Below are 24904 nucleotides of genomic sequence, written 5' to 3' on the forward strand. Positions count from 1 at the left end.
TGTAGCAGCATAGACAAGGAGTATCAGCGGGCTGTAGAGAAAATTATGGACGAGGTCACAAAGCTGGGTATTATGGAAGAAAAATGGAAACATAGTATCGAAAGCTGCTGATGAAATGCTTGGAAAATGACCAGGGAATTACGGTGGAGTTGATTAGAAAGATATGGCCCAGGAGGAAATAGAAGACTATAAATTAGAGTTAAATAAAAGGTAAAAACTGTGGCAGGAAACAACTATAGCGAAAGAGTCGTAAAGGAAGTTGCAGTTTGAGGATATTGAATTTTTACATAGGGAGGGTAACACTATGCAGGAAGTCGAAAGCCCTGTCTAGATGTAAAAATTGAAAATCAGTTCAAACAATCAAAGATAAGTCATGAAAATTATTAATTGAGCAGGGGAAGTTTCAAGAGAAATGGAAGGAATATGTAGAGGAACTATATGGTAAAGACTCAAGGCCAGTAAACTTCAAAATAGTCATAAAATATAATATGGATAAGGAATACTTAGGTCCAGATATACTACTGGACGGTAAGATATGGAGTGTGTTAAGGGAATTGAAATGAGATCATGGGGTTAGACAACATTCCCTCAGGTTTCAGAGAATGTGACGGAGGGTTTTTAATTTACTAATTCATACTATTTATGAGGAAGAAATTTGGCCGAAAGATTTCATCAGATCAGTGTAGTTCCTATTCCAAAAAAAGAGAAAGGTAGCCATGTATGAGGACTAGAGAACAATATAGTAAGTTAGATTTCACTTGCAGATAAAGTGGTACTTAGGATCATCAGTAAGAGGATATGGAGCAGGGCAAATAATTACTTATATGATGTTCAGCTTGGGCTCGGAGAGGGGAGATACACACCTGATACCATAGCAGTAATTAGGTTAATAATGGAGAGGAATATAGATTGCCTTCAGGATGTATTTGTCTGTTTTGTGTAGTCTTGGAAGCGTTTGATAGAATGAATTAGATAGTCAATACAAATAATAGGAATGAATTGGAGAGATGGGAGACTTATTTTCAACCAGTACGTGTCTCAGACTGCCCAGGTGCGAGTGTTGGATGGAGTTTGAGATTGGACAGTAATAGGCAGAAGGGTAAGATGGATGTCCATTATCACCTGTGCTTCTCTATGTATATGTGGAGAAATGGTTAAAGAGGCATGGAAAGAACTTGAGATAGGGACTGAAAGTCTATGGGGAGTTCATGGAATCAGTTTTGCAGACGATTAAGCCTCAGTATTCCAGTCTGTCAAGGCATTGCAAACATTGCTGATCTCATTGGAAAGTCAGTGCAAAAAGTATGGGATGAGAATAAAACAAAGGTTATTAAGTTTTTGAGAAAGAGCAAAGCTAAGTTAAATATTAAAATGGGAGTTCATAAACAAGGAAGTGGAACAGTTGACTTATCTCGGAAATCTTCTGAACCAAAATGGTTCAACTAGTTGGAAGATGAGGAGGATTGCATTAGGCAGAGAATCTTTCACATGGAGGAGGGGGCTGAGAACAGGAAGGTTGAGTAAGGATATTAGAAACAGCTTGTCAAAGCTTTGGTATGGGGTATGGTTTTTTATCCTGCGGAAACATCGCCATTTAGACCAGATGACAGGACTAGATCGGAGGCTTTGGAAATGTGGGTATGTAGAAGGTGAAATGTACAGAAAGTAAAACAAATGAAGTGCTAGGCTTGGTGGGGGAGAAGAGGGAATTGTTTGGAGAAATTAGTGCCAAGCATCCTGATTGGAAGTGGGATGAAGGTTGTGATAGAGGGTAGAATATGAGGAAGGGGTAGGAATAGGATAGGCAGGTTAGATGGAAGTATGCAGGAAAGGACTGATATACTGTAGCATGGAATGTCAGGTTGTGTTCTGTTGGGAAGGGCAAGTATCTGTATTGCTGTACAGCTGTATATTCTGTGTCAATCCAAAACCTACCCTAACTGGTAGAATACCTGTAATAATTATCAATTTTTTGAAAAAGGATTTAATTTATTTGTATTTATGTGCTTTAATTCAGTAGGAAACATGAAGCTTGTCACTATGTGTACATTTTATATTAAAGAAAAAAGAACTATCCTTACCTCAGATATAACTTCCTGTAACTGTAAGGAAAACATTTAAAAATAAAAGAAATTAGGTATACAATGGGGCATTAACCTTTGTGCCTTGAAAAAGTTCGGGCAAAAATCTGTTTTGGTACATTTATGGTAGGACATAAGGCTCTACAAGAGGGCCTCCACATCCTCTTGCAGAATTAATTCATTCGTACCTATTAAGCTGTAACCCCTTGACAAATTAATGGTTAATATAAGAAACACTGACATCCTCTGCCAACACTCCCTTGATCAATGACTATCCTAACAAGCATTTGATAGAGTAAATACTATGGTTTATGCATCTGTTATCATTAAAATATGAGGGATACAGATAGATGTATCTGTATGTTACCTGTTCTGTTTATGCAAAGATGCTGAATAAAAACAGAAGAAATTTGTCTTGCACCACTGACAGTTGCGGGAGGTGTGTTTGTCTCATTCCACTATATGGAATGGCAAAGGTATTGGAACTCTTCTCTTCGACAAATAAGAAAAAAATCTTCAGGAAAGACTGAAATCATGTTATTGCTGGAGGACTAAACAGAACCTCAACTAACTCCAGTCTGGCATTCACGTACACAAATTTAACTGCAAATCGGAAATTGAGCCTTGAGGAACGTTATAATTGTGCAGCACTTGGCAGGATTAATTTTAAATAAGCACAAGTAAACCATATCTTCCTGACGAAAGTTAATTTTTTCAAATAACTTTGAAACTAGCCAGTCTCCCTTGCCGTACAAATGAACCAAAATGTTGCCAAATGCCGGACATAATCACTACGTTATTGTTTGTTAATTTGTATCTTAAAATGAAGCTTTTCTAATTATTAGATCACTCCGGCCAACATTTAGTATTCATTTTGATTATATTAACTGGAATATGTCATACTTTTCGTTTTTCGCTCCTATTTTTTTCACGGAAAATATCGTGTGCCATTCCCCTGCACATTGTTTTTGTGGAAGGTTGTAAACCTCTACCCGTAATTATTCTACAATCGAGATTTTTCACAATAATGTGTGTGCGATGATACTTTATCTATTCAATCAGAGAACTAAATCACATCAATGAAAATCACGCTTTTCTCTGCTGATGGAAGATCATTCGCGAAGTCCGACGAGCTACTTGAAATTGCGAATAGTTATGTGCATCTTAAACGTATCTATCCCATTAATAAAACGACAGTATTTTCAACACTTTTCGGAGGATTCGGTCGAATGTTTTTCTCGAAATCCTCTAATCCCGATTGAGTGGATTTGCATGTGCGTTACGTCTCGGTAACAATGCATTCTGACAGTGGATCGGTATTTTCTTTTACATTCTTGCCATCAGTTGCGAAGCAAATTAAATAAAATGAGCTAGCGTGGGTGTGCATTGAAGCATGCTGGCATACGGAATTACTAATCTGGAAATATACAAAGCCTGCATGGACTACCGTGAAAACTAAAGCGGCGAAGAAAAATAATTCCAAACAGTCGTCAGATGAGAACAGTATTTCTCTTCAAAATAAATTCCAGCCTCTCAGTGACGAATTTGGAACTGATTTTCAAAGTACTGCTGATCACTCCGAAGAGGGATTTCTTCTTCCGACTGCACATCATGTGAAACTCAAACCGAGAGCTTCTGGGACAAGGAAGAGGCCCGAGACAAAAAGGAAGGTATCTATTTACTCCGACAGTCATGGTCGAGGTATGGCGGGTATGCTAAATGACATTAATGGAGACCAAAATTTGTGTTTTGATGGTTCGGTGAAACCAGGAGCTGAATTTAAAGATGTGGTTAATGGGTGTAAGAATATTGGTGAAAAATTTACTGGAAGTGATTTCATAGTTTTACTAGGGGAACAATTTATATCTATCATAACAAATCCAACTGTGTAATTGAAACCTTGAAGCAATTGCTTCCAAAGTTGTCACACACGAATGTAATTGTCTGCCATTTACCATATCGGTACGACTTACCGACAACTTCTTGTGTAAATATAGAAATAGAAAAGGTAAATGCACTGATCTCTAAAATTTGCCAAAGTTTTAAAAATGTATGGATCCTTAACATTGGTAAACTTGATCGCAGGTTCCATACAACTCATGGTTTACACTTAAACAAGCAGGGAAAACGTTTTGTTTCCAATGAAATAATTAAGGTTTTGACAGAAGTAATACCTATTGCAAGCTCCTACTCTGCATGTGTTGGCGCTAGACCTGAATCAAACTCTGCGTCTATTTGACTAAACAAGAAGCTCAATGTACTCCATCAAAATATTCAATGTGTTAGAAATAAGGTATTTGAATTGGAAGCAATCTTATCCACATTAGAAACCAATATTGATGTGCTATGCTTATCTGAACACTGGTTATCTAAGACAGAAAGTGAGCATTTTTGTCTAGCCAATTACAATCTAGTTAGTCTTTATTGCAGAACACATTGCAAAAATGGAGGTACAGCTATTCTTGTCAGAAATAATATTAAAGCCAAAACACAATCCTTTACTTCATTTCTAAATGAGGAAAAAAACTTTGAGCATTCTGTCGTTGAAATCTATCTTCCCAATGGTAGTATTTTTATAGTTTGTTTCTATAGATCTCCAAGCGGCCTTGAAGATGTAACCTTTCACTTTTAAAGTTAAATGCAGAAATTGTCTATAAAAGAACATATGATCCTTATAGTTTTCAATATTTTAATACATTATTGTCAAAAGAAACATGGGAGGATATTAATTACCCTACTGATCTTGATACTAAAGTTGACAGCTTTATCAATATCATTACTTATTACCATGATTTAGCATTTCCCCTTAAAAAAATTGTCAAGCATAATAAAAGTAAACCTGAAAATAGTCCTTGGTTAACAAGAGGAATAATTATTTCTTGTAATAGAAAAATAGCATTGTATAAGCAATGTATTGATTCTAATGATCCAGAGTTAATAAAATACTACAAAAGTTATTGTAAAATTTTGAGAACTACCATTACTCTAGCAAAAAAGCTGTATACCAGCTCATTGATAACAACATCATCTAATAAATCTAAGACTATCTGGAAAGTAGTGAAACAGGAAACAGGGAAAAATAAAATTAATAGCAATACAATATCTAAAATATGTTATAATGGCACAACAATAACAAGTGTCCAAAAAATTTTAGATATTTTCAATGATTACTTTGCCCAAGTAGGTGTCGATCAAACTCCCGAACAGTCACCCACTAACGCAGGTACTTCTAAAATGGTCATCAACTCCTCCTCTATATATCTAGAACCTGTTACTAAAAATGAAATATTGAGGATAATCAATCAGTTAAATAATAAATATTCATGTGGCCCTGATGGTATACCTGATGCTGTTATAAAAAGTTGTGCCACCTTTATTGCTGAACCACTGACTGAAATTTGTAATCTTTCCCTAAGTGCTGGCCAATTCCCCTCCAAATTTAAAGTTACAAAAATTAAAGCTCTGTTTAAAAAAGGAGAGAAGGAAAACATTGAGAATTATAGACCAATTTCCTTACTTTCAGGTTTCTCCAAAATTTTGGAGAAGGTCATGTATCTGAGATTGATTTCCTTTTTCGATAAATCCTCTGTCATTGACAATCATCAATTTGGCTTCAGAAGGAATAAGTCCATTAATGATGCCCTTTTCTCATTTACAAGGAATATATGGAATGCCTTAGATAGTAATAGTCATGTTGCAGGGCTTTTTATTGATTTAAAAAAAGCTTTTGATACAGTTAACCATGGAATTCTTTTGAAAAAATTAGAAACATATGGTATAAGAGGCAATGCGAAGGACTGGTTTAAATCATATTTAACTGATAGGTCACAATATATTGAAATGAATTCATCTGTATCAAGTACAACTTCTGTTATTTGTGGAGTTCCACAGGGCTCAATTCTTGGACCACTACTATTTTTAGTCTTCATAAATGATTTACCTGCAAATTTACCACTCTCCAATACAATACTATTTGCTGATGATACTAACTTAATTTTTAATAACCATAATCCCATTCAGTTAATGAACGAGGTAACAGAAACTACACACAATTTGATGAACTAGCTCACTGACAATAAGCTATCTTTAAATGTTAGTAAAACACATTATTTAAATTTCAACCTCAAGAAGAAGTTAATAAATTATAATCCAATAATTAACGGTTGCCCCATAAAAGAACTAAAGGTAACAAAGTTTTTAGGTATTTGGATTGACTCTAATCTTTCATGGGAGGAACATATTAATAAATTAACTCAAAAACTGGCACAAATCTGTTATGCATTCCGTGTACTCAAGGAAATCATTTGCATTAAGGCATTGAGAACTATATATTTTGGCTATGTGCAGTCACTTCTCAATTATGGTATTCCCTTTTGGGGCTCCTCTATCTTCCTTCCAAAATTATTTAAAATGCAAAAAAAGATTATTCGCATAATAACTAATTCTAATAATAGAGCTCCCAGTAAACCTATTTTTGAAAAACTAGAAATCTTACCTCTTCCTTGTATGTACATTCTTGAAACAGTGTCTCTTATTAACAAAAATCAAGACATGTTTATTAAAAATTGTGACCTTCATAGTCATAATACGAGAAGCCAAAATGCATTCCATGTAAGTCAGCACAGAGTAAATAAAACGATTAAAGGGATGGATCATCAGGGAATACTTATGTACAATAAATTGCCTGCTTATATTAAAAATATCAAAAGTTCCTTTAAATTCAAGTGTGCCGTGAAAAAACTACTTTCATGTAAATTATTCTATAGTGTAGATGATTTTCTAATGCATACCATTTTAAATGTATAATTGGAATGTGTTAATCCCAAGAAAATTGTAAATTGTATGTATTTGTATTTTTCATATTGTTTTGATATTTTGCATAACGTCTTTTATTGATATGAAGTGTAAAACATGTATTGACAAAGCCATGCATAATTCTATGCTTATGGTGAAGAAATAAATTGAATTGAATTGAATTGGTAATATTATATGTATTTATGCTTATACGAATATTTAATACGGAGGTGTGCGGACCACGGCAAAAAATAATCTTTGAATGAGGATTGGTGATAATTAGAACTCGAGTACACATTTCCATTCCTTAATTTTTCCTCTAGGTGTCGCGTTATCTGGATATCGTGTTACCGTAGGTAAGGAACACTAGCAAATTAATCATAGACTATCATAGGTTTCGTGGCTGCACAAACTATCCGACGATATGTTTTTTTTTGTAGATAATCTACGAATCAAGAAACACACGTGTTGCATTGGATGCATCCGTAATATACTGCTGAGATTGTAGCTTGTGGCATAAAATGATAATTTTGTCATTTTATCCCACAAGCTACGAGGCATATTCAAAAAGTAAGGGCCGTTTGCTCATATTTAAATATTGGCGCTTCAGAACGCAGTTTTACTCCTGCAGCGGCATCTGCTGATTCAGAAGCTAGAGCAGCATTCGTTTTGTTTCAGAAGTCGTTTGCTTGTTCGTGCATGCAAACAACTCTGTCCGCGACAATCGTCCATCCCGCCAGCTGTGAAGTGCGTTTTGTCGTACGATTCTTCTATGCAAAAGGATTGTCGGCTGCTGAAATTCATCGGGAGTTATGCCTAGTTTATGGACCGTATAATCTCAACTTTGAATAAGTTGTTTTAGGTTTCATGCACCACACCTTACCAGGAAACCATGTTATCAAAAGGGAAAACATTGACTGACCCTGGTGCGTGAAATTCACAGATGACGCTTGAAGGGACATGCATTTGGCACTTCATGGAAACTAGGTTTTAAGTTTCCAGCCAAACTTCTTCAAATCCTATTTGAACAAGAATGTCATCGTCACGCACCAGTCGCCAGGTTATTAAAATGTAATTTATAAAAGCAAACGCTGCGAAGAGTTCCAAAATGTCATAATAATACAGTAGTAAAGCTTGAGTTTGTGCGGGCCATGAGTTGCCTCCCCTCTGAATTCACATGAAATCATCCCTTAGGAGCGGAAATGGATAAACATGCCGCTGAGTGAGATAATAAAATTCAGTAGTGAAAATGCGTGAGAAAAAGATAGATAGGGCGCTCTCTAGACAGTCAGTTGTATCAACGTTTTCAACAACTGAGATAAATTCGAGGAGAATAAATTGTGAAAGACTTGATTGGCACGTCACAAAGCACAAAATTAAGACGGGAGAATAAAATTGTGAACGGAATTTGGCCTGTATTGAACCTGTACAAATATCAAATTTTATTTGCATGTTTATTGAGCCTTCACTACGCCCGAGATTTTCACATTTTGATTTGAAGCATTTTCCCCCGTTCCCCCGACCACAGCAGTATAGCAAAATTGCCGCCCGGAGCGAACGATCCCCTCGACTCGTATCACTCCTGCATCAGCTCCGCCAGGGTAGTAATAACCCGAGGATACTGAATATCAATCTTTTGAAATCACTGGCATTCACAACATGTAATTCAAGAACAACGAAGGGGAAAATTATTTACAAAAATCGTTTATTCACTTCATGCCTGAGAGCATATTGGGAAAAACTTGAGAAAAGAATACAAAATGTAGTTTCTCAGAAGATTTATTTTCATATCTATAATAATACTGGTTTCACGAAACAAAATTACATTTCCGATTTTTTTATAACTATCGATCGTAGAACTTTTTAGAACATCCCACGTAAAGTGTGCGATTTTCCTCCCCAGCCGTTTTGTGATTCCGCCGCAGAAGTAATACTAAGTATGTACGTATAAGCAATTATATACCAGAGTAGACTTGATATGCAATCAAGCACAGAACGGTTCCACAAAAATCACTGCTGGCAACGGAAAAAAATACTAAAAATATCTTTTAATGTTCAACCCGTACAGATAAAGGGTCTGTGACGGCTCTTAAACAGCTCCATTTTGCAATTCCGAACGGAGCAGTTTCAGTGGTCACTGGTGGAGCGTTGGCTGCCATCATAATTCATTTAACTCTGTTAAATACATACATTTTTCTCCTATGTAGTCTTCGAAAACGCTGGGCAACCGAGCATCCCTTCACCCGACCCGTCTCGCATCGTTGTCGGCGTTTCCCCTTTCCTATTTCGTCCCTCCCCCACGTCACTGTCATTTCCCCCTTATCCCCCCACGCTACCTCACCACCTGTGAGCCAGCGGCAGTTGGGCCTTCAGTCGAGAGGAAGACGCAGCCGGACTTAACGCGAAGGCTTGTATCGTGTTGAGTTGCCAGTGCTGAAAGTGTTCGTGTTCGGAGTGAACCGGAATTGAACGCCCAGTCATAGGCGATTTTCTCATCCCAATTAGTCGGCGCCAAAGAAAAAATTCAAGTATTTTCTCACGTTTCTATAAAAGCAAGATAGTGCCGTGTGTGTGTTCACCGTTTGTTAGCAGTTAAATATTGTTGATCCTCAAGGACACTTTTCGTAGTTTTGTGCCTAAAACTGTTGTTTTAGGTGGTTTCGTGAGATGGATTAATGTCCATTTGTTGTGATCGAATGAGAAGAAACGGTTGTTTCCAAATCGTTTCACATGGCTCTGCAAAGAAGAAAAGTTTTAGGATATCATGAAAGGCTTAACATCTGGCAGTCCAACGCAAAGTTAACATTTCATGTTCTCATATACGTCATTGTTTTTCAAGGAGCAACGAATGCACAAGGTAAATGAATGACGTTTACGAAACAATATTTTCTTCTATGCTAGAGGGCAATCTCTGTTTTCGTTATAATAGCACTCACGGGTATGACTCATAAGCCTATATTACACTTGAAAATCATATACTGTATGTCAATCACCAGAAATTCTGGCCTTTCATATGGTTGTTGTTCAGCTCATATTTATACTATGAAATGAAATGCATGAAAGCTTTTTCCATTTTACGCGTATCAAGATTTAACGATTCAGGAAATCAAATGTTTTGGGTTTAATATCATGTCATGGCTAATATATAATTGTTGCGATTCAAATCTTCTTCACTTCAGAAAGATTAACCTGAAAGCATACATTTTCGAAAGGGGAAGGCATTACTAGAGCCATGGAGGTGAGATTGTGGTCCCTTTTTTCTCAGTTGTGCTTGTTGTTGTACTGCTTACTCTATTTTACTTGTCTTAAATTTCGTGGAGTCCATACTACTTGTAAATTCTCTTTAAAGTTTCGGGAAGATATATTTTCAAGAATTTATAGAAAGTGCGAATGCAATGCTGGTATTAGCCAATTAGTTACACTGAATTTTTTACAGTTTACTCGCAGTTGAATGTGAGCGAAATAAAATATTATTGTTAAACTTCCGCGCGGTATTTTTGGTTATAATGGAGCTTCGCTTGCTGTTTTACATTAATTAATTTTTAAGTTTAATTTTTACTGAAAATATATTGACTGTTGGAATTGTCAAGGATCAAGGTTTTTTTAATTTAAGGTTTCTTCTAGTGGATTTCTTTCAAATTTAGCCGAAAGTTGGCGAATATTAAAATAAAATATAAGGTATTATTTTTTTTCAGCATATTTCAAGTTCTAAGGCCGAATTTAATCCATTTCTTTAGGAAAACGTCCTAATTCTAATTACTACTTGTCAAATAAGAAAACCTTTCATTTTATTTCTGGACCAGTTCAAGGCCCAAAAGTGAAATTTTTGCGCGGGTGTATCCAAATGTGAAAAGTGAACCGCTCACGGTTGGCCCAGGAAAATATTCTCAGCGCATATTTATGCCTATCTTTATCCTCAGATTCATTTCAGGTATCAGAATCAATCACTTGTAGATAATATTCGGTAATGGTTTCATTAAACTTGAAAGATGTTGGCTTTCCGGGTAATACCTAATATGAACTCTTAACATGAGAAATATAAATCTTTAAAAAAAATAGCCTCAGCACATAACCTTTTGATCTCTGACTGTTTCTAAATCCACCGTTCTGTACTTCGTCGTAATTTATTATTATAAAACTAAATCCTTTAATATTTTTGAAAAAAATATTCATAATAAATTATTACTTCTGCAATACGACGTAGAAAATCATTAAAACAAAAAGTTCACTAAGTATTAATCTTTATTTTGTAGATTCTGAATGTTATCTTGTAACTTCGAAGTTTTTTTGGTCTTCTACCGGTAACGGAAGGTTTTGGATGGACTCAACCTGTACAATTGTTCAGCAATTTACTTGTCTCTCCTAACCAAATCACAACCTGAAATCAGACTATAGTAAGTCCCTCTTCAATTCCACATTTTTCTTTTCTCCCATCATTCCATCCAACATGCCAATTCTATCCCTTCCCATTCCGCCCAACGATCTGCCCTCCAAAAGCTTGTCGTTAGTATTTAAATTATCGTCAGTAGATTGAAAAACATTGCTAGGTTTTCAATAATTTAAGAACTTTCTAAAATTAAAAACTTCATACTCCTATTCATATATGCTGACAATAGAAGAATTACGAATATTCATAAATGAAATATTGGCCGTTCAAACCAGCTACAATTGTTGCCCAGGGACCCGCAGCACAGGTTACACAGGTAACTTCTGAACTGCAAGTCGTAAGCGAATATCTATAGAAACTGTAAAAGTTCGAAGATCCTTAAATGGTACACTGTAACGGGCCTCTGTCCCGTGAGTACTTTTATGGTATTGCCTTTCTTTGAGATGCGCCTCCTGTAAAAGTTGTCGCTCAGGATTAATACTGATAAGTGAATATCTCAATATCTTGCATTTTGCGAATTTACGTGATTACCATTATCTCGCGTGTATTTTTGGTTGCCCCACAACGACCCAAGATACCCACATGTAACCATCAGCTGTGTGTCGTCGACTTCTGGTTACCTCCCGATGGGACGTAACGTGGGGACGCTCATGCATTCATTTTGTTGCGACGGGTGGTGGGATGTGTAAGGAGGTCAGTCAGCCAGAAGGGCGATTTCATCCACGTTGTAATGATGGCGGAAGCGAAGAGCGGGTGGCCAAGCGGGAGGTTAGGAATGGGGTGAGGGTGGGATATCTGGTTGGTTGATGGCACGGTACGTTAGAAGGCCCTAAGGGCGACTCACGGAAACTTTCGTTGTCGTGACTAGCATTAGGGAATAATTTTGTTTCGGCGTCCTCTTTCGCAAATCCCGCCGCAAAAAGTACGTCCCTCAAGGAACGAAGCATTTAAGTTTCGTCCTTGCTCATGCCTGTTTTACGTTCGTATTCTTGCTGTTTTTTCTGTGTTAATATCTTATAACCTGAAATTTTGAAAGGGATAATATCTTTCCCTTATTCTATATAGCCTTTTTCTCTGCTGAAATAATTAGATAATTTAAATTATGCTGTTATCAGGATAGGAACTTAAAAATAGGTCATTGAAAGGGAAGGTAACAAGAAACTTAACATTTCCACCGTAAACATAATATTTCACGATCATGATTTCGAAACCATGGTCGTGAAATATTAAATCTTTATGGTGGAAATGTTAAGTTTCTTTTTGCCCTCATAATGAAGGAATTCCACGAAGTTAAACCTGAAACTGTATGTTCATTTAAATGGAGTTATATTTTTTAAATCATATACAGTGACCAATTTCCAGAATACTGAAGGATTTTTGATTATCGTGGGCGTAACTTGCATCCAATATATTTTTTTATTTCCTAAATCATCACATTTGATTGAAAGGTTCTGATACATACGAACGTAGTCATTTAGAAACAAGACTTGCCCAGCGACACCATTGGTAACTCCATTTGTGATGCTGATGGATTAGTGAATTAAGTGCACTAGGAATTAGGAAATTTATTTCACGTGGAAGGAGTGTACGGCCGGTCGGTGCAGTAAGAGCATTCTTCGTTAAGGAAGATTTCAGAGATAATTAATGGTGACAATTTGTCACTCCCGGAATAAAAGTATTATAACTGTAATTTTAGTTCCCTAGGATTAGAATAATTTTCCTAGAGGTTCAGCCGTAAGTCGTCCCTTAAAAAATCCAACGACATCAATTTTAGTTGTGTAAGATACCATGATATTATTCTTTAATCAGGATCACGGGCTTGCTTACTTAATTTTACTTCACTTTTTCCATTGCAACAAAGTGCTGCTTTAGCGTGTTCTTAATATTGATAGACGGAAAAGCTAAGGCTCCTTGGATCAAGTGAAAATAGTACATTTCATGTTATATTTTTATGGGTGTTTTCCTGAGAAGAAGATGCGTAGGTTTGTATTCTATCGCTTCAGTATCAATCTTTTGAAATTCCATTTCAATATATTGAAGTACACCTTGGAATTCCTCACAATTTTATGATTAGCATCACCATGGTTGACCAATAGTGCAGAGGTTTCATCAGAGCTGAAAAGGCCATGTGTAAACTAAGATCAGAAAGAAGCGACGAAAGGGATGGTAACAGAATGTTGTTTGTAAACGGTGTTCGCATGATGGCAGTATGAGTGAGTTAGAACATTAGTAGTTCATGAAAAAAATGAATTTATTCAAGCGTAATTACTTCTGCGTGCCTTGGACGAAAATGTATCTAAAAATAGTTTTTTCCCTATTTCCGTTTGGTTTTTTTTGTTTCGAGAATACTGGTAAGAATCAGGTTTTGACGAGAGTGGCACGCTTTAATAGCCATCGTAACCATTTCAACCGATTGCTAACCGTAGGTATTATGATCTTTGGTTGCTAAGGACTCAAACGCAGGAATTCACGTTCACGCGTTGCGCTTCTTCAGAGAAACCGAAAGCTTGCGCCCTTTCCGTAGCCCTAATTTTAGATTCGGGACTTGAATTCTGCCAAATAATTTAAATTATTCTTTTCGATCAATTCCATTTCGTCTGTATGCGTGCTAAAATGCTTTCCGACTCATGGATCGTAAATCACTATGGTGTAATGGTTTTTCGCTCAGTTGTTCATTGAGCATTATGGAACATTTTTTTTTTAATTACGACAAATTTGTTTTTGAATTTTGAAGTTGCTTTTATTGGGACTGTGGGCATTTGTTTTCAGGAAAACTGGAGTTTTATCTTGTTTACGTAACCAATAGTACTCTCAAGGGTTTTAGAAAAAAATCAGTCAATTTAAAAAATGATAAGTTGCCTCAGATTTGCTGATTTGTGACCCTGTACAAAAGTTGCAATGATATTAATTAAATACTGAAGCATTTCCAAAACTAAGTGGATCTTTCACATGTAATTTTATTATTAAGTCCATTCAAGAGTTGTATTATATTGATGAATATTGGTTGAACATTATACGTAATTTTGAAATCAAATGGACCTTGAAAGCAAGTTCTGCTTTACAACCCTGAGCGTGAATATCAATCCAGTTTATCGTGGCCTTCCTGAAACTTCCTTTCCGGTTCAGAGATATCGGACATGTTTCATGGTCCAACGGGGGCAAGTCGGCTGTGTTAGAAGAAAGTTTAGATTAACCTTATTGACACCTTTCTTTACTTTCGAAGGAAAAAAGAGGACGTTTAATTTTGAAAATCTTATTTATTTTCTTCGCAACTGACATTTCGTGTTCACTGTCGGAAGTAAAATTGTCCAAGTATTTTATTACTAACTTATGTAACTTACTGACGGCGAAAGTATGCACAGTATCACTTAGGCTACAATTCGTTCATATCTCATTTCTGCAGGCCATTACTTTGCCCTTGTTTTAACTAAAATAGATTTCTATTAAAAATGTGAAATCGCTGCAATGGCTATTAATAATTAGAGCTATAATGGGAATCCGATGACACTTGGATTATGATTTAGCATAATCTGAAGTGAGGAATTACAATTTTAGTGATTGTAAAGGCATATAAGGATATACACTTTTGATCACTCGAGTGTTGCTGGTTCAGATCAAACCTTGACTTACATGTATTCCCTCGTAAAAGTTTTAATTAGCTTTACAAAGGAAGGTGAATTATGCAAAAACCAGACGTCGGGCAATGAGTATTTATAGCATAAAACACCCTAAATACATCCCATCTCATCATCAGTGAACAGTATTCGAACTGGTTTGGTGCGATTTTACATTTCGTTGCTCCTGGCTTCTGTTCAAGTGTTCGAGCCATGGAAGGAGGAAACTACTCCTTCCATGTGCGAACTTCTTCCTTTTCACATATTCCGTTGCATGTTTTTCAATTTCCTTCGCTGTGTACCACTTAAGCTTTTCCCGACCAACTTTCCTCATTAACTTCAACCAACTGCCCTTCCTCAAAAGGCACATATGTTTTAAACCCTCCTCATCTTCAGTATTCTTCATGGGTTACTTTCTATACTCAAAACACACAAAAAAAACTAAAATACAAAGTAATGTAGCCAGAGCAAAGAAATGATCGAAAAAAACTTCATAGGTGAAGAAAGAAATAGAAGATTCCTAAAAAGAGTTACCTTGATATGATTTACCCCGATATGATTCTTGAAATGTTCTACCAAGATTTCATTGTTTTAATTTTGAAATAGATAAATATTTTCAGTGATTTAAACTGGTTTTTTGGCTCATTTTTTTGAGAACTAAAGGTGTATTTTTTGCCATAAATTGTGAAGCGAACAGTCCTAACTTCATTTCCCCTTTTGTCTTTTCTCTTCAGACACCAATCACGTAGAATGAAGGTGCAGTTTGGGCTAAGCACCATTTTTCGACTAAGGCTATTGTTCTATTTTAACGTCCGATCACTAGCAGTGACAATCAATCAAAATTTGAGGTTCTCCGTCTAGTTTTCTCTTTAATATGCCAACATTATGAGCTGCTATATTATTTACGCCTGCTTCGAGTCTTTTAAGAATGCTGTTGATAAAACGCCGTAATTCCAATTTTAACTGATTGAATAGTCAATGTTATGAGATGAACCGTTATTCTACAATCAGGAGCATAGGTGCTAGCTGTAGAGCCACGACAAAAATTCAAAGGAAGTGAAGTAGCTTTCCATCCCACGCTTTTAAATTTTACTTGTAAGGGTATCCTAATACGGCTACGTCGTCCAAATTACATTGGAGCATTCACAAAGTGCATTGAATAAATATTTGATATCCATGATAATGAAAATTATACCTAAGCTCAGCTGTTAAGCAATATATTAAAATGGTCCTGCTTATTTATTGTCGTGGCTAAATTGAAATTTGAATGCATAACATTCTCATAGTCCGTTACTTTAAATCTCCATTTACTACATTTAGCGCATTGTTGAACTAGACAAAAGTTAATATATTTAGTGCTACATGATAGACAAATACGTCATTTTTTAATGGGAAGCATTTTTAAATTTTCCGGAATAGGTTCCACCGATTTCCTTCAAGTTCTTTCGTCTTACTCTGTAAGCAAAAGTACTTTTTTCTTTTCTATATTTATAGTATAGTTAATCAATTCTATTTTGGGGTGGACCTTCATTTTTCGCTTTCTTGCTATTCCGTTAATGGGGAAATACGGGCGAAGAGATGAAAACTGATCAGATGCAAGTTTTTGAATAACTAAAGGCTCTGAGTTCGAATCTTTTTTCAGAGATAGATATCGTCATCATGAACTTAATATCACGGATTAGGCAACGTTGCCTGTTCCGACATGAATCGCTTTCTTGGTTGTGCTATCGTGCTGTTCTATCTCTTGGCTGATTGCTAATTTTGGGATTGTCCTGCCGTTCATTCCTTCATGATGAGTTAATGGAAATATATATCTGGATTGGATTAGATACCTGTCTTTCTTGATAAATTAATAGTGGATTAAAGTAACCTCGGCCTTTGTAGAACGAAAAACGTAACGACCACTTCAGCGAACTAGGCATTTACTTTGCACTGGAGTAAGCATTTCTTTAAGAAAGTAAGGGTTTGAGTAGTTCTTTTTTTAAATAATTAAATTGAGAAAAGTAATTGATGGCAATTAAACCACCTTTTTAAAGGTTATGAATCAGTTATATTAAGTAAAATGCGAGGTAATTATTATCCGATGCATATACTTATTCTGTTTTTGCTTTAAAGTATTCGGTTACTTTTGAAGTTTGTCTATATTAACCGTTATATGCAAATACCCCGAGTTAGGAATTCCAGTTAATCGTGAAGCCACAGGTGGGTCGCATTGGATGAATTCTACTTTCGAGATGGAGATATGTATGCTAAGAGGACTGATCGAAAAACCGGTAGAAGATACGGCTACTAACCGCTATGCGCCTACTTGGAGCGCAGGATTCTCCTGTAGGCGTAAAAGCATATTGGAACTGAAATCTAAATATCACTGTGTACTACACTACGACCTTAATCGTATCCTTGTGGAAAAGAGTTGTAAATAATAATTTGGCATTCACGTTTGCCAATAACTTTCAAATAATTCATTTATTTAACATATTGATGATAATTTATGGCAAAGACCAAATTTTTCCGTCAAACTAGTGTAAAAAAGTTTCGCCACGCTAACAAAGTTTACATTATTCTTGAAAGTCTAACCTGTTTTCCCAATACGAGCTTGTTTGAACCTCTTAGTAGCGTGCATGTTTGGTTAGCAGAGCAGAGCTGTTGTACCGGTAAAACTGATCGACCGGTGGATGAACAGTTATGCTCTTTCGGTAGAATCCGCTGGTGACACGAAAACTGAAATGTCAATCTTGTTTCTTTCGAAAAGGCCACGGTTCACTTGTAACTTTCATGCAGTAAGCTATTTTGGAGATTCGGTTCTTTCTGAGTACCGTAATGCACCTTCGGAGAAACAATTTCTTGACATTAATGTATAATGTGTTCACCCATGTTTTTAGTTTTCTATAATAAATTAATATTTTACTCTTTCCCACAGTGAATGAACAGTCTCAAATAGGTAATAATCGCATTAGTAAATTGAATTTGATGAAAATTCTTAGATTAAAATTATTTTTGCTGGTAAATTAATTATCATTGTAGTTATAATCCATATCGTATTTCATCTTTTGTACAATTTCAGTCTATTGTGCACGAAATGTTTTTAGTGATTTCATAGTGTTGAATAACTTTTACTTTAACCATGTTATACTTCTTAGCTGATGCGTTTGCTCATAGTGTTTTTAGCCGAAAGACCTTTAAATGATGTCTTTATAATTCTCTCACTTTGCATTTCACTAAGGTATCTAGCCTTGAGCCTCTTTTTTTCGATTATTTTTATATCCGTGTTTCTTTAAGATTTTACGTCCATAAGTAGTTGCCATGTTGTAATGTACATGTATGCCTCTTGAATCGATGTTATTTCAAAAAAAATATTTAGATATTCCCATATTAAATTTTCGTCGTCGTCCTTTAACTCTTTTAGTATCTTTAATAGAACGCCTGACCAGAATTCTTCAGACCACTTCTTTTCAGTGTAATTGCAGACCTCAGTAGAAGTAAAAATTTTATTTTGAAATGGGGTGCTCCGTGAAGTGAAGTCTTTAACGAATTTTCAATTTAATAAAGTTAACTGTTGAAACCTTAACTCTATGAAATTCCATCTTTTTGTCGACAGAAGTAAAAAAAACAGCGAAATTTTTAAAATTTCAATTTTTACTTTACATTACCATTGTTTCCATTATATTGCAGAGTAAGAAATTCTTTTATTCCGTAACATATTGTAATTTTCACAGCCATTTTTAAACCACAATACCGATAAGTGTCAGTGACCGTTCCCCAGATTCCATTGAGATCGTTGGTAAAACCACCTAACGCCACCACGGATTCCTTTTGCTTTCCGAACCGTTCTCTTCGAATGTCTGGTAACGGTTTCTCCTTTTGTGAAATTTTTTTCCAAGTAAATAGGAACTATACCGGCTTCTTGACCTCTCTTTCGTGTACAAATCTTACAGCACCGTTCGAAAGAAATAAATGTCGCTTCTAGGACTGTGATGTAAAAAGGAACAAGTCAATCGCCCCTTCTAAACCTCTCCGATAGGCCATTCGCCAGGAGATCATCTATTAATCAAATTCGAAATTCAAAGAAGACAAAGACGTTTCTTTCCTACAATTGCTATCTTGCGTCTTATTCTTTTGTTGTCGCTTTTCCTACCTCTTCTTATGATGATCTCTGACACTTCTGCCCGACAACCCAAAACTTCCTCTCCCACCCAACACCTCCCCCAGCGCCTTGCATCCCTCCTCACCTTTCTAGCTCCCTCCCCTTCACTTAGTCTTTCCTCCTCCTCGCTCCCTTACTCGCTCTCCCCGCCTCCCTCAATAACGGTGTATCAGACCCAAGAAGTGAGGCAGCGAGCCTACAAACAAGTGTGACGCAACTCACGGAATATCCCAAAGACAACCTTCGGCGTTGGCTGCAAGGCGTTCACATTCACTGTGTCAACTTGCACACTAAGGGAGTTACAAAATTATTTTGAGAGCATACCCATGGTTTACCTCCTTCTTCCCAATGTATCCTCATTCATCTCTATAGGGTTCAAATTATTAAAGAGCACCCATAAATGAAACTGACCTTGGCATTAACAATTGCTGAGGTAGCAGCCCGCGCGTCTGGAATTTCCTTTGTCCTCAGTTACCTCGGCGTCCTCTTTTATTTTAAGGCGTCGCAATTTAAATTCTACGCGACACCTTGTGGCTGTATTTCCTCGACTGTTACCGCGTTTTTTATGGTATTGATGGTCGTGTTTTTAAGATGTCATACTTGGTTTGTGCCCTGAATGAATAATTGAATCGTTAGTTAAATGGTATTAATGCATTAATATTTCACTCACTGCCTGTCCTCATTCACATTGTGGTAGCACAAGCCCCGAATTTTAGTGTCATAGCCTTTATAGAATGGGTGCTTCATTTTTAGGTCACCATTTAATATAGTTTATGCATCTCTATGACTATAGGAGGACAACAGTTGCAAAATAACTTTTAATTAACCTCACTCCCTTAAAAACGGATGGCAATTCTGTAATATTATCTGTGTATAGTAATAAGCCTTCTGTGAAAATGTTGTTACTTCATCAAGATAATATAATATTGTTCTAAGGAAGTCCAATGAAATCCTAGGTTCGGTTCCTTGTTGTTCAGTTGGCCAGAGTTGACCAGATTTGTACATGATAAAAAAAATTCTTAATCACCTATTGGCTCGATTAAACTAAATTCATATTTTTCTCCTATGATTTTCTAAAATGAATTTCTTTCCGGACATATCTTTCTCAACGAATTTGCAGATTCAAAAAATATTGTTTTGGTACCTACCTCAGTTCATTTTTTACCTAATTATTTGCACTCGAACCATGGTATAACTTGTCTGAATATGGATACAAACCGTTTGCTTCAGTAGCCCTATCCTCCCATGACTTCTATCGCTTTAATTCGGTTGGCCGTTGAAATCTCCAACGAGTGATTCCTATGAGCGTCCGTTATATAGCCGTTTGCCCGCCAACTTTTTTTCTCTGAGTGAACCTCCATAGCGACTTTCACAATCTGATTCCATTTCCCCCTTGGCCAGACGCATGGATCTGACCATTGATGTGGCACGTATTGGAAAAGACCAGTTAGCTCGTCCAGCACCATCCGTGACCCTCACCATCCTTAACGACTTTCCCCCGCGGAACTACGAAGGTTAACCATCGCCGTAGGGAAAAGTACTGGACGCATCCGAAATTCATTTCCTTTATGTTTGCGAATCTGTGGGAAAAATCGCACGGTTATCTCTTGCCTTTTCAATTTCTAGTCTCTCATTATTCCTCTTCAGGGTTGACCGTGGAAAGCGAAAACGCGGCGAGCAGACTGACATTCACGTTAATATGTGAACTGTGCTGAATTTCCTCGCACGGTTCCTTTCTCCTCTTTCCATCAAATATAAGATATTCTTGTCCTGAAATATCCACAAACTATGCGACATGCTGATCTATTGTTTTTTTTGAGCTCCGAGATCTTCAATGAAACTACCCTTGTTTTCGTATGACACTCTTCACTTTCTCACAAGATAATGATGCGTATGTTGTCACCGAACTCCCATTTCACGTAATGTATACGCTAAGTAATCAGGGCTTCCCATGGCCAAAATTCTCTGTCTACCGACAGCGATATAATTACTTCTGGTAACTCTATGCATAGAAGGTACATTATACGATTGGGAATTGTTTATATAGGTAAACATGCATCACAATAAACTGAGGATGAATTTTTGAAAAATAAGTCATGTGTATTGGCCGATGAAAGTTAGGATGCTTCTAGTTGACTGTTGAGAACTGTTGAAACGGCCATTCTTTTTCATTTCTAAACATTAATACCCTTCTTTCTTGCATATTAATGGTCATTATTGCTAGTTCATAGTTACTGCTAAATAAATGAGTCATCAAATCCAAAATATACGGCCTTATTCATTTGCTAATCGACAATTTTTCATCATATGATTCCCTCATACCAACAAAACTTGTGCTTTGTTAATGTGGGTGATAAGTATTCTGGTTGTTGTTCATGGTCATCTTAGCTTGGTGTTTTTCTCTCAGTTATAATTCTTTTTGTATTTTTATAATTTAAACTTTGATGGTGTTTTCTGTTTTAAGATATCATATCAATATTTGTCTTTCTCTTTCTGTAAAATTGTTGCGCAAAATTATGCCATCTACAAGGAAACATTCACTGTGAACCATTTAGAGGCATCACTTAAAACAGAACGTTTTATTAGGGCTATTCAAAGATTTTTTCCCTTCGTAATATTCAAAATATTTTTCTAAATTAGGCAAAAATGCGAATAGTCGGAACATGAATAAATTTAATTAGTGTCTGCATATAATTGGCCCCAAAAGTCGTTTTTACAATGAAAATATTGCTCAAATCTATCATTACTGGTTCACTCAGTGTAAGTATGAGGCGATTTTCTTCTTTATTTGAAGTGTCTGTCATCACCCTTATCAAGGACTCCACGTCATTTGACGAGGGCAATGTAAAACAAACAATCGACCGATTTTTAGCAGAACAGCAAGTTTGGAAGTAAAAAACATGTATTTGTTAAATTTATAATAGTCTATACAGTTTTGCGGTGATAATTTAACCGAAATGTTGGTATCACTGTCGACGCCCTAATTTAATGCAATAGGTCCACTGGTTTTAATTTGGCCATTGGTAATCAAATGAGTATAAATTTGTTATATGTGTGGGAGTGTGGCAGAGGTGATCTCGGCTTGTTTCCTTCAGTTTATTCCATATATGTCAATCCTGCACGATCCGTTGATAGGAAGCAAACGTCTATTTTTCCGAGGTCTGTTATTTCGCTGTTGGACGCTAGAGAGATCGCATCCCATGTTTGGTTGCCGATATGTTGTGAGAGATGTGTTGCTCACTGGACCAGTTATTGAGCCAACTCGCTTTTCGCTTCTTGCCAAGTGTGGAGGAAAAGAGACGTAGAGGGAGAGAGAGGACGGGGGGAGTCAAATCAGGCTGCCTCGAGGGCTCCGTCGTCCTCGAGTTACCTTTCTCATCGGCCTTGGGGTGCGGGTGTGGTCTCTCTCGTGGAAATAGCTTACTTTCGAAGCACCTGTGTATTTCAAAAGATAATTCCTCTCAAGACTAGCTGTACCGCTGGTATTGATACTCAGTTAAGGATACTTCGTTTGCTTCGCCCAATGTAGTCTATTAATAGGAGATATCCCTCCTTGCAGATTAGATTGAAATGGAATGCATTTTCTCTCGATGATATATAGATATGAATATGTAGTGAGTATCTACTCATAATCGTTCCTTCAGAATTATGAACTAATGTTCGACAGAAAATTATTCCTCGAGAATGGAAAAAACACTTAGCACATTCGATGATAAAGTAAAAGAGCATTCTGCGGCTATGTAGTCGCAGTAGAATTTCTAATAGTTTGCTTACAGTTTTTGCCATTTCCACTCTAGTGACCTTCAATTTCCTTTTCTTCTGACTGTATTTAGTTATTCGTTTTTATGACTAGTCATTACACTTCGAGTTTCACCTAACGCTTAGTTGATTTTTGTGACTAATTCCATGGCTCAGAAAACTTATGATGCATTCTCTGTACTTTTGTCTAGAAATTACACTAAACACTCTAAGAATACATCGAAAAGAGTATTGATTTTTTATAAATTGTGTGAAGTGTTGATCAGTAGAGAGCTATAGCTCTCTAATGATGAAGTTTCGTACTTGACTACGAGATAATGGCCAATTATTTCAGCGGTTTCTCAGTTCCGGACAGAAAGCTCATTTATGCACATATTTGGCAACAAAATGGACTACATTTAACAAAAAAACGATCAAAACAATTCACCCTTACTGTGTGAATGCTCTTATATGATAGACATGCATAGTTTTTTAATCGGTGACATCTTTGTAAATAACATGAAAAATTATGGTTCAGAGTCTGGTCAGATTGATAAATACAAAGCCCGTAAATTGAATCGTTTTATGTTTCAACAATCTTCTTATCTGATAATGATTTTTTATATAATCATTTGTTCATATAATGTAACTGTACTTATATTCACAATGATTAAATAGTCAAATTTCAAGAAATACCATAAGAAATGTTTTTGGAATCAGAGAATCAAAGTCAGACAATTTATGTATCGCAAGGCTTTTAGTGGTCAGTTCTGAATGGGTAATCGGTATGGTGTTACTATAGGTTTGCAATCTCCAAGAGCAAGAATGCTGCATATTATGGAATCGGGAAAACCATTCCTCTACGAGCCATGTTATTCAGTCGTTGTTCATTCAAACAAATTTTCTTTTCTTGGGGCTTCAAATTAATCTTTCTATGTGTGATGAAACCACTACTCTTAAGATTTCGGCCCTCAACCTGACAGATTTCCATGCATTCAAATTTGCTTCATTACAGAAATAGGTCACTCGCTCAATACACATGCAAAACCTCAAGGACATAAGCCGAGAGCTGTGTATTCAAGCTCAGTTAACCTTCCATGCACGGAAGAAAGTACATTTATATCCATAACCTTTTTAATTTCTAGTCAGATAAAGATAACTGGAAAAAAAATCAATGACGACCAATTTCATGAAATTTTACGGAACCTGGAACGAGAAAAGCGATTTATGAATTTTATATTAGGCATGAATATTGTTCGTTTTGGGATGGGTAGATTGATTTCCGTTAGAAATATATTTTTCCTAGGGAAATATAAATGTTTCTCATAATGAGATCATGAATTTTATCCTCATGTATAAGTATATTGTTCATTTAAAAAAGTGTGGAATACCTACAATTCTGTGACGTGCGGCTTCTGAATTGCCTTTATTTAAGTACCCTTATTTACTTAATTTATTATCATCCCACTTCATGGCAGATCTTGAACTTTCCCTGGTTCGTTTCTTATTGTAAACACCATTAAATAGCCATAAGATATGTATTTTCTGGTGCTGTTATTTTTAACTTCAGATAATTCCTAGTCACAGTCTTGCTCTTTCCTGTTTTCTTCCTCGCTTGAGGAACTTTTGTTTTGAATTTGGATTGTCTCTGACGATGCATATTTATCATCGAAATGTTGGCATGCATGTAATTTTCCATCTGCTTTCTCTAAAATGTTTTTTTTGTTTGACGTTTATGCAAAATCTCGGTAAACTATTTCACAAAACGGGGAAACATTACGGCCGGTATGGATTCTCTTGGCCATTAGAAGATGTAGTCTCCTTCAACTATGTACATACTCTATAGCCAGGTTTACATCTCGTTTGATGCAGGTTGAAATTACCTTTGTACTGAATTGCATAACAATTAATGGGAGAAAAGTGTTTGTTTTTAAAATTAATTGGAAGATTGTGAATATGCAACAGACGTTATGATACTATTAAATAGGTTTTTACGATGCTGCAATGGTCAAGGACATTTCGTATCGTCAACTCATACATTAGTAGTCTCACACGTGATCATTTAATAACTATGCCCTAAGAGGAATACGAACTCGTGGCCGGTTAGCCAGGGTATCCCAAATTCAATGACTAACCCATCCACCCC

At 36.3% G+C, this 24904-nt stretch overlaps 1 protein-coding gene across 1 annotated transcript in view; it reads left to right on the plus strand.

Annotated features, from left to right (window-relative positions):
* The first annotated feature begins 9266 nt into the window (after positions 1-9266).
* fw (CUB and Sushi multiple domains furrowed) overlaps positions 9267-24904 on the plus strand; it is an 89646-nt gene continuing 74008 nt past the window's right edge. Inside the window, exon 1 of the mRNA XM_071588366.1 lies at positions 9267-9732. Within this exon, the coding sequence (XP_071444467.1) occupies positions 9606-9732 (127 nt within the window). The 5' untranslated portion in view covers positions 9267-9605. The remainder of the gene's footprint in view (positions 9733-24904) is intronic.

The sequence above is a fragment of the Hetaerina americana genome, unplaced genomic scaffold (assembly GCF_022747635.1).
Source record: "Hetaerina americana unplaced genomic scaffold, ioHetAmer1.1.p SCAF_3, whole genome shotgun sequence".
NCBI lineage: Eukaryota > Metazoa > Arthropoda > Insecta > Odonata > Calopterygidae > Hetaerina > Hetaerina americana.